This window comes from Impatiens glandulifera, chromosome 1 (genome assembly GCF_907164915.1).
Source record: "Impatiens glandulifera chromosome 1, dImpGla2.1, whole genome shotgun sequence".
Lineage (NCBI taxonomy): Eukaryota > Viridiplantae > Streptophyta > Magnoliopsida > Ericales > Balsaminaceae > Impatiens > Impatiens glandulifera.
Genome location: NC_061862.1, coordinates 67895480 through 67910544, shown reverse-complemented (window position 1 = coordinate 67910544; position 15065 = coordinate 67895480). Strand labels below are relative to the sequence as shown.

The following is a 15065-nucleotide window of genomic DNA, read 5'->3' as shown; positions in this document are numbered from 1 at the left end:
TTAATATAGGGAGATAGAAAGTGATATTTGCTCTTACAAGCCTAGCTTTCTGAATTGTCAAATAAATTAAAATTTATATTTAGTCGAATGATCCAAAATATTTAACAAAAATAAAACTAGCAATCATTTTTTTTAATAGTAGTATTAAAATTTTATATATATTTGCTGCTATATAATTATTGTTCTCACAATTATAAAGAAACAATTATTTTATAATGTTCCTATTTAATTAAACTCCATAAATATTAATTATTATTATTATTACTCCCATGTATTATGAATTGATAAATTATTATTTTTTAATCAAGATTTATTCCTGCTCACTACATGTAGGTGTTACACACTTACATATTATAATTGTTTGCAAAAATATAACTGATAAATTTATATTTGACTATATTTCAATATATAGGTCATCTCAATTATGTTTTAGTAAGCATATTATAATATAATATTTTATTTTAATTTAACTTTAGAGTCTAAATCTTGATACAAAAGTAAGAAAATGTTACAAATCTTAGGTAAAATATAAAAAAATAAATATTTATATACAAAATAATAAACGAAATCAACATCAATTTTTTTGAATAAACAAATATTATAAGTGTGTTTTATGAATAACCTAATGTAGTCTTAATTCCATCTCTCCATGTATGAATAAATCATATTTAATACAAAATTAACTTATATTATTTTGATATTTTATTCAATACCTATTGTAAAAAGTAAAATTAAATTATTCCATTAATATTCAAAATATTTCACTTATTTCAGGTCAATTTGAACTTTGATCAATAATAATATTTAGATTTATTTATACAAAACGAAGTAAGTTCAAATACAAATTATTCTCCCTACTTATAAAATTATATAAATCATTCTAAAAATAAATAATAATAAAAATTCATGTTGTATTAGTTTTATTTGTTTGTTTCCGTTCAAATAACTAATTTTTTTATTTTTATAAAAATGCATGTTTGTAAATAAATAAAAAATAAATGAAAATAAAAGAAATAAAAAACTAAATATGATGTTTTTCAAAAATAAAATTTTTTCAGTCACTATCCAAACCAAATCAAACAAGCCCTTATAATTGCCATGTGCAAAAGAGCTCCTTTCATTGTCAAAGAACGCACATATGAACGCACATATTGGTCTTTGTATTTTTTATTTAGCAAAAAAATAATGTTGTATTAATATATTTTTGTTTACATTTATTACCTGCTTGCAATCACTTTCATAATACTAGTATTAGTATTAGTATTAGATCCTTACAGTGATTTGTTGTATATTTTATATATGTTCTCACATTAATGAATGAGAAAAAAATAAAACTAATATTTTATTTTTTTACAATCTTAAAAGTAATTTATTTTTCTGTATTATACATTGATAATTATTATTGTTATTATTTTTTAAATTTTTCCAAGATTCAAATTTATATTTGTTTTTCAATCAAAATTTAGTTGTTATCATTTTTTAAATTTTTCGAAAATTTAAATTTATATTTGTTTTAAATCAAAATTTAGTCTTTATAAGAAGTTGTCATGATACAAATTCTCAGTTAAATTTAAAACTATAAAATTTTGTTAGTATTTTAGTTATTTAAATAATATTGCTTAATATTAGATTATGAAAAATTAAGTTTTTGATTAAAAAAAATATTTAAAAATATATATAAGATATTTTAATTAATTTATTTCTAAATTAATTAATTTAATTGATACGAAATTATTATATGTGATAAGATTATGAATTATTTAAATAATTAGATAAATTATATATTGAAATAATTTTTAACAAACCAAATTAAAATTAAAATATAATAAAATGAAATAAATGAAAAGTAATACATGATATACATGCTTCATTCAACAAACATTAAAATAATACAAACTAACTTGATTTAGTGTAATATTTTTTTTCAAAATTATATTATACGATGATTAAGGCAAATTGTCAACTATTGAAAGTTCGAATATTTGGAACTTCAGCTCCACTTAATTATTCTCATTCAATTTAAAATATTGATGATTATTATTTTTAGGTTTTTGTTTTAAGAAAGATAATTATCTGATGAAAATATATTTTTTTAATTGGTTAAAATACTATATAGTCTATACATTTTATATTTGAATTAAAATGTAAATTTAAATGAAATGGAAATAAAATTATTTTAATTGGTAAATTGAGTAATTAAATATTATAAAAATTAGATATTAAAAATAAAATAATTCAACTTTAAACAACCTCTTAAAGCTTGTTTGATCATGAATTTTTTTTGAAATTTTATTAATATTTTTTTAAAAACAATCTTATTGGATAAAAGAAATAGAATTAATTATATTAAAATATATAAAAAAATATAAAATATAATAAAAATATAAAAAGCTAAAAAGAAAGAAAAGTAAAACCAATATCAAACCATTTCTAAAATGATGTCCTACCGAACAAAAGTTATATAATAGACCGTATTTCCTTGGTTTCTTTTTAAATGTATATATATATATATATATATATATATATATATATATATATATATATATATATAGTTAAAAATTAAATATATTCTTTTTAATGATAAATATATTATTTTATTTTGTAGATGATTCAATATTTACTTATATTTATAAAAAAAAAATATGCGTTACCAAAAACAAATTATTTAGTTAAAAATTAAAATCAATTAAACCCTAAATTAATGTCCAAATAAATTTATGTAGCTTGATTTTAAAATTTATCATTAACTAATCCTTTTCTATTTAATTTTCAACTAAATTTTTTTATCTAGTTTAATCATATATCTCATATATAATAAAATAAATTATTTTGATTTTTTAATATAATTTTTTTTATAAACTAGTTTAATGGTAAAAAATATATTCATTTCCAAATATTTAATATGTTTTAATAGTCAAATACATTAAATGTCATGCTGATTTTTGATTTTTCTTTTATAATGTTATATGTTAAATGAGAGAATTCATCAGATCGAAACATCGCAGGAAGAGAAAGAATTCGATTTCAATTCTTAGTAGCGATATTCTGGCTTAGAGGTATATTATCTTTCAGTCTCTCTAACGGCTCTCAGCGGGATGTTAATATATAGTTGATTCAAAATTTTTACAACTAATTTCTTTTTTTTTTTTTTATAAAAAAATACATTAAAAATAATTTATTTAAATATATATTATTATTAATATCTTGATATGATATAATATAATATAATATAATATAATATAATATAATATAATATAATATAATATAATAATAATAATGAATGTATATAGAGTTTTTTCTTATATTTCTCATTAAAAATATATATATATATATTAGTTAAAAATATTATTTTATTAATATATAGAACAGGAAAATAATAACAACAAAGTAGAGAATAGTTAAATGAAAATTTAATAAAAAATAAAAAATTTAAATTTTCAATAATGACACATCATTTTTTTATATTTTCTTGTCATCATTTATCCTGTTCTCTATCATTTTTCATACATATAAAATTTTAAAAAACTTTTGATCATTAGACATTTATGAAAATTAATATTTATTTTTTAATTTTTATTTTAAATACAATTTAAAAGTTATCAAAATAAAAATTATTTGTATAATATTTGTATCTATTTTTTTTAGATTAAATATTATAATATCTATTTTTTGTATAATATTTTTTTTAATAAATTAAATTTTTTACCCAATAAATTATTTTGAAATATATAATATTATAACAATAAAAAATAATATATATATATATATATATATATATATATATTTTTGCTAATGGTACATGTGAATTTGAAATAATAAATAATGAAATACCTAAGTTATTACACATATTTCACAAAATTTCTTGAAGAGTGTGAATTCATTCTATTTAAGTTGTTTTATTTCTTTCTTGATTCGCTCTATAAATTTTGCCCATTTGAAATCCTAATTAATTTAATTTTATTTTAAAATACTCAAAAGACTCCTTATAAATTGTTTTTGAGAACAAAGTTTAATTTCATACAAATATAAGATATTAATATTTTGATCACTTAAAATTGGGATTAAAAAATTATATTATTTTATAATCAAATAGACTCAATATTATTGTTGAGTAATTTCTGAGCGAATTTAGTGGATATTTATACTCTATTTTGTTAAAAAAAAAAAAAAAAAAAAAGTGGTAAGACCTTAGTCCACCGGACCGGCCCAATATAACGGACGATGTTGTTTAATTTGCACATATATAATTAAGGCTTTGATCCACGGGCCATGTATTGGGCTATATTCAAACATTTGTGATCAAGACATTTAAAATCAATTTTTTACTTAAAAAAATATTAGTTACATATTATTATTTATTTATTTAATTAAATATAAAGTCAATTTAGAAAATAATAATAAACTAAAATTGACAATAAAAATGTTATAATTATAAATTTTTTTCCTAAGTCAATTATATATTCTCTATCAACTTTAATTTATAAGCAATGCTCCATTTTGAGAGGTTCATATTGTTACATTTTAATAAAATAAATTTAAATTTAATCCACCGTTTTATCATGATTTTTACTTTCATTTACAATGTTTTTAAATGAGAATTGAATTCTTAATCTTTATTGTTTTAGAAACCACAACTATTATTGAGATGCTCTAATAGTGTATGTATTACGATTAATTATATCAAACTCATTAATTTTTAATTATATTATCAAACATATTTTTATCTTTTTTAATATTTGTTAAAATAATTTTAAAACAACTAATTAAACTAAAATAAATAATATAATAACAATTTCAAATAATATTTTTATTAAACAAAACGTAAAATTAAGTTAAGATATTTGTAACATTTATTTATTAAATAATATATTTTGAGTGCAAATCATAATTAATTCGGTTATTTTGATTAACCTATATCTAGGGCTAGGATAAGCCCGACAAGCCCTCGATGTAAGACAACTCACTTTATACTAGGGCTGCAAATGAGTCAAGCCGCTCGTGAGCCGCTCGCAAGCTGCTCGGTCAAAGCTCGACTTGAACTTGACTTTGACCGAGTTCGAGTCGAGCTCGAGCCGACTCGTTTATTATTCGAGTCGAACTCGAGCCTATATAAAGCTTGCTCGATGGCTTGTCGAGCTTTTTCGAGCCTCAAAATAATTAAATAATTTTTATTAATTTAATATTAAAATTTTACACAATATATTTTTTTTTATTTCACTCTCTTTGAAAGCCCAATATGAAGGCTCATAATCCTTAAAGTAAAACCCTAATTTCTAATATATATAGTTCATTCATCATATTCTACCGTCACTCTTCATCTCTTCTTTTCATCAATATTCTACCGTCTTCTTATTCATCGGTTACTCTTCATCTTCTTCATCACTCTCATTTCTTCTTCTTCATTAGTTACTCTTCATCTTCTTCATCATCATTACCCTTGTTCTTCAAGTTACTCTTCATCATCTTCATCAGTTACTCTTCTTCTTTAGTTTTTCTTCTTATTCTTTAGTTATTCTTCTTCTTATTTTTTAGTTCGTCACTTTATCTTTTCTTCTTTGTTTTTATATACTTCTTATTCAGTTTTCACAATTTCTTTTACTCTTCTTTTTCTTCTTCTTTCTTCGATCTTCACATCTCATTAATTTACAAAATTGGTAATTAAATTTGTTTTAACTTATTTTATAGTTATTGATAATTAAATTTGTTTTAACTTATTGTTTTTGCTTTTATATAATTTCTTCATGTATCAAGAGAAACTTATGTTTATATAGATAGAGTTGAATAAATATAAAAATACTGATTTTCAATTGATTGAGGATAGAAAAAAAATAGACAAACAATATTAGGGATTTATGATAAAAATAAATGTTAATATATTATATATATATATATATATATAAAAGTATATTATAAATAATATTGAAAGAGATAAATAAAGATTAATATATTATATATAATAAAAATAAATATTAGGGATATAATAACTAATATGTTATATATAATATTAAAAAATAAAAAAATATATTAATATATATATATATATATATATATAATAAAAATAATTACTTAGAATGTAATATTGAATATATTGTATATAATATTGAAAAAGATTAAAAAAACGTTAATATATTATATATAATAAAAGTATGTAATATATATAATATAAAAAAATATATAAAAATATTTATCTATTATATATAATTCAATTTTAGTTCAAGCTTTCGAGTCGAGTCGAGCTTTTGGGTAATATAGTCGAGTCGAACTCGAGCTCAAATTTATAAGCTCGTTCGAGCTCGAGTTCGAGTCGAGCTAATAAATACTTAATCGAGTCGAGCTCGAGCTCCAATAAGCTTGAGCTCGGCTCAGCTCATTTGTAGCCCTACTTTATACTCTATAGAGGATTTTAGTTAAATTTATTATATTTTTAAAAATAAAAGTATTGAAATTTAGTGAGGTAAGATAACAACTTTGATTATAAGTTTAAATCTCACTAAAATTTATATTTTATAAATTAATTTTTTTTTTAAATAGACTTAGGGCAAAAAAAATATATATATATCGATATTTTTTTCTACCGGGCTGTGATAGCTCTCAGCCAAAAACTCGGAGTCGGCCTTCCTATATCCGAGCTTAATAAAATTTTTATATTAAAACTCTATATTCGACTAAACGAATCAACTTTACATTTTTTAAATATTTTGTGACTATTTAAATATTAAATATCAATCACAAAATATGAATAATCATTTGTATATAAAAAGTGTATATCGCATCTTGCCACTAAGCATTTGGTATAAATAAACCATGATCTACCGGTCACACTTTTTATGGAACAAAAAAAAATTCTAATTGCTCTATAATTTTGACAAATTTCTATTAAATTGATGAATAAAAATAAATTGAAAGTAGATATAAATAGATGTGACTAATCTTCTTGATTACGTGTTTGGTAGGGGTTACAACCCCGTAGATAAAGTATATTTATATTTATAGTAAATTAAAAGGATTGTTTGGTTATTATATATTTATATAAAAAGTATAAATTAGGTATAACTTATACCTTATAAGGGTATAATATTATACCTATCTACATCAGTTACAAGGTTACATAAATAATTATAAACTTAATATTCTCCTTTTACCCCTGATTTTATAAGATTATTAAAATTTAAAATTTTTCATTATATTTTAAATTATAGTAATATTAATAAATTATATCTAAATATTAATTTAAATTTATCTGTTTAATTTTCAAATTTAAATAATAATAATAAATACACAATTAAATATTTTTATTTACTTTTTTAGCAAATATATATTTTTATTTCTGTAAACAAAATTATATTATTTTTAAGTATAAATTTTTTTAATGTAATAATTTGTATACATAATTAAATATAATGATTATATAAAATTAATAATAATTTTAATTAAAAAATAAGTCATATATAAAATTAAATTTTAAATTAATAGTGTATTTCATTATTAATAAATAATATTTATAATTAATTATATAAATAATAATAATTATTATTATTAATTAATACACCTTATAACTATATAGTTTATTTATGAAACTAAATAATAAACATTAAAATTAATTTTAAAAAATATAAGAATAAAATAGTTTTTTACACTTTTTACTACTTTCTTATACCACCAACCAAACACAAAATAATAAAACATATACAATTTATACATATTTTTTACTCCAATTAAACACTAATAACTTATATAATTTATACATTCTAATACCTCTTTATAATTTATACCCTTTATAACTTATATCTATATAATTAATACATCATACAAAACACTACCTAAGTATATAGATGGTACTTATATGATTGTACTTATATTACCTATCATTTTTCATTTATTCTTTCTATGAATAATTTGATTCAAATAAATAAAATAGTGTTGTCTCTATATTTTTATTTTTATTTTTTTTAAATAACTCACTTTAATATAAACAAAATTAATTTAAAATTATTTAAATTCAACCCTTATAAAAAAAAGGTATATAATAGGTTTTGATTCTTTGGAGTACAGCTCATTGCATCTCATACCCATCGCTGTTTATTTCAATTACTACTGGCCCATATTTTATTTTATTTTATAAATATTATATATGGATTTTTCATGAAGTATCATTATTTTAATATAATTTAGTTAACTCTCTCAAAATCAAATTATTTATTTTTAGACTCTTTTTTATTTTATTATTTTAATCCAGACACTAACTAAGTTATAAAAGAAATTATTATTTATTTGAATACTAATTCACTAAGGTAGTTTAAGTGACAAAAATGATTCATAAGAAATTAAAAGGTGAGGAAATCAATTCCTACTTAGAACAACTTAAATTGAAGTTGGAATCCTTAATACAAGGTAATACAAGTTTTGAACATTAAAAAATACAAATAAATAAAAAATAAAATATTTATTGGACACTCATAGTTTATATGAATTTCTCCTCGTTTGGTCACATATATGTTCTATGCTTTCTCATTTGTTTGAAATGTAATTGATCCAATATTTGTTGATCCTTCTTCATTATTTGATTCGTATCAATGAATTTTAGGCCGAATTAGTCATGCATAGCTAAATTTTAGGCCTGCTTCTTGTAGCTATTTTCTAATCAATCGTCAGATGACCTTTTCTGTATTTTAATCTATATCACTTAAATCTCCGTGGTGCTCTTTCTGTAAGTTTATTTAATCTCCATTAATCTAATTTGAGGGAGATACATGTTCTTAAAGTTTCAAACCAAAGGCTTCCTCTTGATAATATATTAAATTGTTGAGGGCATGTCCAACAATAGAAAGTGAAACAGGGCATGTCCATTAGATAAGATTTCCAGGGAAAAACCAATGCATTGGTCAAATTTATTGACCCTTCCTATATAATACTCTCCTTATTTCAAGTTGGAAATTTTGGCCACACTACAAAATGACATTACATGAAAGCAGACTAGCTACTAAAGATCTCATATCTTATATTTTCTTAACTGGAATATCATGATAAATTGACATGTGTGGGTTAAATATGATATAAATCATATAATGTTTAGATTTGAACTTACTCTTCTTTGGTGTGTTAAAAATGACATGATCTGTTAATAACTGTCTTTTTACAATGAAGCTCTTAGCTGAAGACCCAGTCCTAAGTCGGTTCAAGTCACATAAGACAGGTGTTCGCAGAATCAAACGAATAGGGGATGTTCTCACCATAGTTGTTGTGGCTGGTAAGCTTCTATTTTGACTGTACTTTGACATATTGTTTGTTTCAACAAGTCTGAAAATATTAATGAGAGTCCAACATATCTACTCCTTCCTTGAGCTGCCAAACTAATGTGTTCTTCCTTACAGTCTGAGTTGCCTTTGAACATTTACAAATTTGATCTCTATTTGTTTTATTCTGCAACCCTATCAGCATCCTTTTTGTTATTTTGCTAGTGAAAATTTAAACTTTATATCCTTTATACTGTTCTGAATAACTTTCCCTTGTTGCTGTTTTATGTTTTAGATGTTGAAGAAATAGCAGTTAGCAGTAGCCTAGTTTATTTTATTTCCTTTGACGTGCCTTGTTTTTAGGCTGACTTAGTTTATCCTATTTTTATGTTTTTCATTTGTTGACTTAGTTTTAGGCTGTAAGGCTATTTAAGCCAAATCTCTTATCAATCAAATTACTACATTTTATTTCTGAATACTACAGATTGGTATCAGAGCCATATACCTAAAACTAAACACGAGTGTTTTGTGAGGAAATCAGTGTGTTTATCAAAGAAGCCATGGGTGACGATAAGGGTAGTCTCGTCCAAGTTCCTCAATTCGACGGCCAACACTATGATCATTGGAGTGAATTGATGAAAAATTTGTTGATGGCTAAAGGGTTATGGAGTATCGTAGAGAATGGAATCGAAAAGGAGAACCCCTGTTGAGGCGACGACAAAGGATTGCAAAGTAAAGTATATCCTTTTCCAGGCAATCAATCGGGTTACGTTCGAACAGATTCTTGATCGAAGTTCCTCAAACATCATCTGGAATTCTCTGAAAACGAAATTTGGGGGAAATGAAAAGGTTAAAAGGTCGTTGTTGAACTCCTTGAGAAGAGAGTTTGAAGTGCTTGAAATGAAGCAAGGTGAAATGATTAAGGAGTATTTTACAAAGGTATTGGCTGTGGCAAACCAGATGCGTAGCAATGGTGAGGTGATGCCCGACTACCTGGTGGTGGAAAAGATACTCAGGACGTTAACCAAGAGATTCATGTACGTGGTGGTTGCAATCGAAGAGGCAAGAGATACAAGACAAATGTCAATTGATGAGCTGCAAAGCTCATTATCTGTTCATGAACATAAGTTCAAGAAGACAGAAAAGGGAGAAGAACATGCCCTTGGTGCATATGTACCAGATGGAGGAAGAGGCAGGGGAAGCGGAAGAGGTTCACCTAGAGGTAGAGGAAGAGGAAGAGGCAGAGTACCTAGAAATAAGGATCTAGTACAGTGCTACAGTTGTCACAAACTTGGACACTATCAATATGAGTGTCCATCATGGGAAGATAAGGCAAATTATGCAGAATTTAACGAAGAAGAAGAAATGTTGTTGATGGCTTATGCAGAAAATCAAGAGACTGAAATATCTGAGCTAGAGCCAAAAGAATCATGGTTCTTAGACTTTGGTTGCTCTAATCATATGTGTGGACACAAGAATTGGTTTTCTCAACTAGACCAAAGTTTTAATAGTACTGTCAAGCTTGGAAATGGATCAATACTTACAATTAGTGGTAAATGAAGTATAAGGATGCATATTGGAGCCCAAAAACATACAATTTCTGGAATTTTTTATGTTTCAGACCTCAAAAACAATTTGTTGAGCATAGGGCAACTTTCAGAAAATGGTCTTTCAATTCTAATTCAGAATGGCAAATGTAAGATCTTTCATCCAGAAAAGGGATTGATACTCACATCAATGATGACAGCAAACAGATTGTTTGTTCTCAGATTTGACATAATAATAAAGACTGTCACTCATCCTCAATCCTCAATCTATCTACAAACAGTCACAGAAGATTTGGTCAAGTTATGGCATTGTCGATTCAGTCACCTCAACTACAAAGCCTTACAAACTATGCAAAATCAGAAGTTAGTGAAGGGGCTGCCTATAATCAACATTCCAAAGGACATCTGCTCTGAATGTCTGGTTGGTAAGCAACCGAGGCAAAAAATGCCAAAGAAGAATGAATGGAGGGCTACCAAGAAATTACAGTTAGTTCATTCAGATCTGTGTGGTCCCATTACACCAGTATCATCAAGTGGAAAGAGGTATTTTCTTAGTTTTATTGATGATTTTAGTAGAAAATTGTGGGTCTATTTTCTTGCTGAAAAATCTGGAAGTTTTGAAATGTTTAAGAAGTTTAAGACTTTAGTTGAGAAAGAATGTGGTGAATCAATATTATGTTTACGTACTGACAGAGGGGGTGAATTTAATTCAGAAGAGTTTGATAATTTCTGTGTGAGTAAAGGAATTAAAAGACAGTTAACTATAGCCTATACTCCTCAACAGAATGGTGTGGTTGAGAGGAGGAATAGAACTATAATGAATGCTGTAAGAAGTGTGATGACAGGAAGAAATGTTCCAAAGATTTTCTGGACAGAGGCTGTGCAATGGTGTGTTTATGTGATAAATAGGAGTTTCACTAAATCTGTTAAAGGGAAAACACCAGAAGAGGCTTGGACTGGTGTGTTACCATCAGTGGAACATTTGAGGGTGTTTGGGTGTATTGGCCATGTGCATGTTCCAGATCAGAAGAGAGCTAAGCTGGATGACAAAAGCCATTGTTCTGTGTTCTTTGGAGTTAGCAACCAGTCAAAGGCTTATCGTTTGTATGATCCAGTTACTAAGAAAATTGTCATTAGTAGAGACGTGGTCTTTGAGGAAGGGAAAAGTTGGAACTGGAATGAAGATGGAGAGACAGAACTTAAATGGGCTGGTGACATATTAGAAGAAATTGATGTTGCTGTACAGAATAAATCTCAAAGTGATGATGGATCAGATCAAGATACAAACAGTGGATCAGATAATCCAGAATCTACAATTCAAAACCAAAGAACACCTATAATAAGGTTGAGAAATGCACCTAGATGGCAAGAAGATTATGTGATGGGAGCAGATATTTCAGATGAAGAAAATGTGAATCTAGCTCTTCTTGTCTCTCAAGATCCTGTTAATTTTGAAGAAGCAGTAACAAACTCAAATTGGACAGATGCAATGAAAGTAGAAATACAAGCTATAGAGAAGAATTCAACTTGGAATTTAGTTGAACTTCCTAAAGGAGCCAAACCTATTGGGATGAAATGGGTATTCAAAACGAAGTTGAATGAGAAAGGAGAGATTGAGAAACACAAGGCTAGGCTTGTAGTGAAAGGGTATGCACAAAAGTATGGAGTAGACTACAATGAAGTGTTTGCACCTGTGGCTAGATGGGACACTATCAGGTTAGTTATAGCTGTTGCTGCACAAAAGGGGTGGACTGTTTTTCAACTAGATGTAAAAAGTGCATTTTTATATGGAAAGCTAGATGAAGAAGTCTTTGTTGAACAACCAGAAGGTTTCATAAAAAAGGAAGAAGAACACAAGGTTTATAAGTTGAATAAAGCTTTGTACGGTCTCAAACAAGCTCCAAGGGCATGGTATAGTCGCATAGACTCATATTTTGTCAAAGATGGTTTTCAAAAATGTATATCAGAACCTACATTGTTTATCAAGGTTGTATCAAGATATAGAATCATCATTGTGAGCTTATATGTTGATGATCTTGTTGTGACTGGGAATGATGAATGCTTGATTGAGAATTTCAAGAAGTCTATGAAGCTGGAGTTTGAGATGACAGACCTTGGGAAAATGAAGTATTTTTTTGGGTGTAGAAGTTCAACAAGGCAAGAAAGGAATTTTCATTAGTCAAAAGAAGTATGCCACTGAAATACTTGATAAGTTTGGGATGATGGACTGTAATGCTGTAAAGAATCCAATAGTTCCAGGTATTAAACTTATCAAGGATGAAGAGGGACCTCCTGTGGATGCTACAAATTACAAGAGGATAGTAGGAAGTCTCAGATACTTGACTGTAACCAGACCTGATCTGATGTATGCAGTTGGCTTGATTAGTCGATACATGGAAAGGCCTACAGAAATTCACTTGAATGCAGCTAAGAAGGTGATCAGATACATAAAGGGTACATTGGATCTTGGCATTTTATACAACAGAGGAAATGAAGGAAATTTGGTTGGCTTTACAGATAGTGATTATGCTGGAGATCTTGATGATAGAAGAAGCACTTCTGGCTATGTTTTTACATTGGGAAAAGGGGCTGTGGCTTGGGCATCTAAGAAGCAACCTATTGTAACACTATCTACTACAGAAGCTGAGTTTGTAGCTGCAGCATTATGTGCTTGTCAGGCAGTGTGGATGAAAAGACTGCTTAAAACATTGTTCTATTCTCATAATGAGTGTATTACTTTGTTCTGTGATAACTCATCTACCATAAAGCTTGCTAAAAATGCAGTGTTACATGGTAGAAGTAAGCACATTCATATTAGATACCATTTTATACGTGAGCTGTCTAATGATGGGGAAGTTGAGTTTGCATATTGTGCAACACATGAACAGACTGCAGACATAATGACGAAAGCATTGAAGTTGGAGTCATTTGAAAAACTCAGGGCAAAACTTGGAATTTGCAGGATGCAGAGTATAAACTGAAGTGATGATATTCAATTTAGGGGAGAGTTTGTTGAAGAAATTTAGTATTAGCAAAATAAAAGACTAAGTCTTAATAGCAGTTAGTAGTAATAGCAGTTAGCAGTAGCAGTTTATTTTATTTCCTTTGACGTGCCTTGTTTTTAGGCTGACTTAGTTTATCCTATTTTTATGCTTTTCATTTGTTGACTTAGTTTTAGGCTGTAAGGCTATTTAAGCCAAATCTCTTATCAATCAAATTACTACATTTTATTTCTGAATACTACATTAGATTCAATATTTTACATTAGTTACCTTCATTTAGAGCGGACGATTAAAATGTTAAATTTTGTCAGATATATAGCTAGCAGGACATTTATCCCTCTTTGTTAAGTAATTCCTTCTAAAGCACCTACTTGGAAAGATAATGCTTTGAGCCTGGTCTGACTTACTTTGAACAAAGTTTTCCTTATTTATTTATGGCATGATGAATCCATGCAATAAAGTGTTAGCTGTAAATAACAATAAGGAACTTATTATAATGAGCAGGATGTTTGAAGAGTAATTTTAGGCTCTAGTAACTGTTTAGGTAATGGAGTTAAGATGTTTTCCAATCCCATTGACCTGTTCTTTATGTATCATTTTTAGTCGTAATATCCAATCCTGATATCATGTAGTCAATCCGATTATTTCAAGAATTTGTTTATGCTTAGAATTTCAGGGTCCATCTCTTTCCTGATATGTTTTCCAAGCAGCAGCAGCAGCTGGTTTATGGTTTGTGTTGAATTATTCAGGGTGTTGCTATGAGATCTATGTGAGAGCAGTAATGCGAGAAGAAGCTCGGAAACAATCAAGTGGTGCATAATGAGAGGAATGTGAGTCGAGTCTATCCTTTCCCGGGGGTAATTTATTTTCTGCTTTTGTTTTATTAATAAATTAATTAAAAACAACAGCAGGACAAAATTAAGTTGTCAATAAAGTTGATTGTATAAGAAGGTGTTGCTTGTGGGTTTTGGAGATCAGATGATAACGATGATTGTGAATGTAGGATATATTATTATTTTCTACAAACTGACTGAAATACAGTGTTTCAACTTAAGGGAGGGGTAAGCATTTGTAGTGTCATTACTTGAAATTTTTTATTAACATATCTGTGATTCTGTGTTATGTTTGTTCTTTCTATGTTTGCTCTTTCTTAATTTTCTTAATTACATGCAACCAATGTTCTACTGCCCCTCGGGTGTTTAGGCTGTTGAAATATTTTTAAATATTTTCACTTTATAAGTATAAATAAAAGATATTATAATTACCATTTTATCTTTTAATTA

General features: G+C 26.3%; 1 protein-coding gene across 1 annotated transcript in view; it reads left to right on the top strand.

The window, feature by feature from the left end:
• Nucleotides 1–14740, top strand: part of LOC124918798 (succinate dehydrogenase subunit 7B, mitochondrial-like) — a 45046-nt gene extending 30306 nt beyond the window's left edge. The window contains exons 3-4 of the mRNA XM_047458846.1: nucleotides 9145–9247; nucleotides 14532–14740. Of these exons, the coding sequence (XP_047314802.1) occupies nucleotides 9145–9247; nucleotides 14532–14602 (174 nt within the window). The 3' untranslated portion in view covers nucleotides 14603–14740. The remainder of the gene's footprint in view (nucleotides 1–9144; nucleotides 9248–14531) is intronic.
• The last annotated feature ends 325 nt before the right edge of the window (nucleotides 14741–15065 follow it).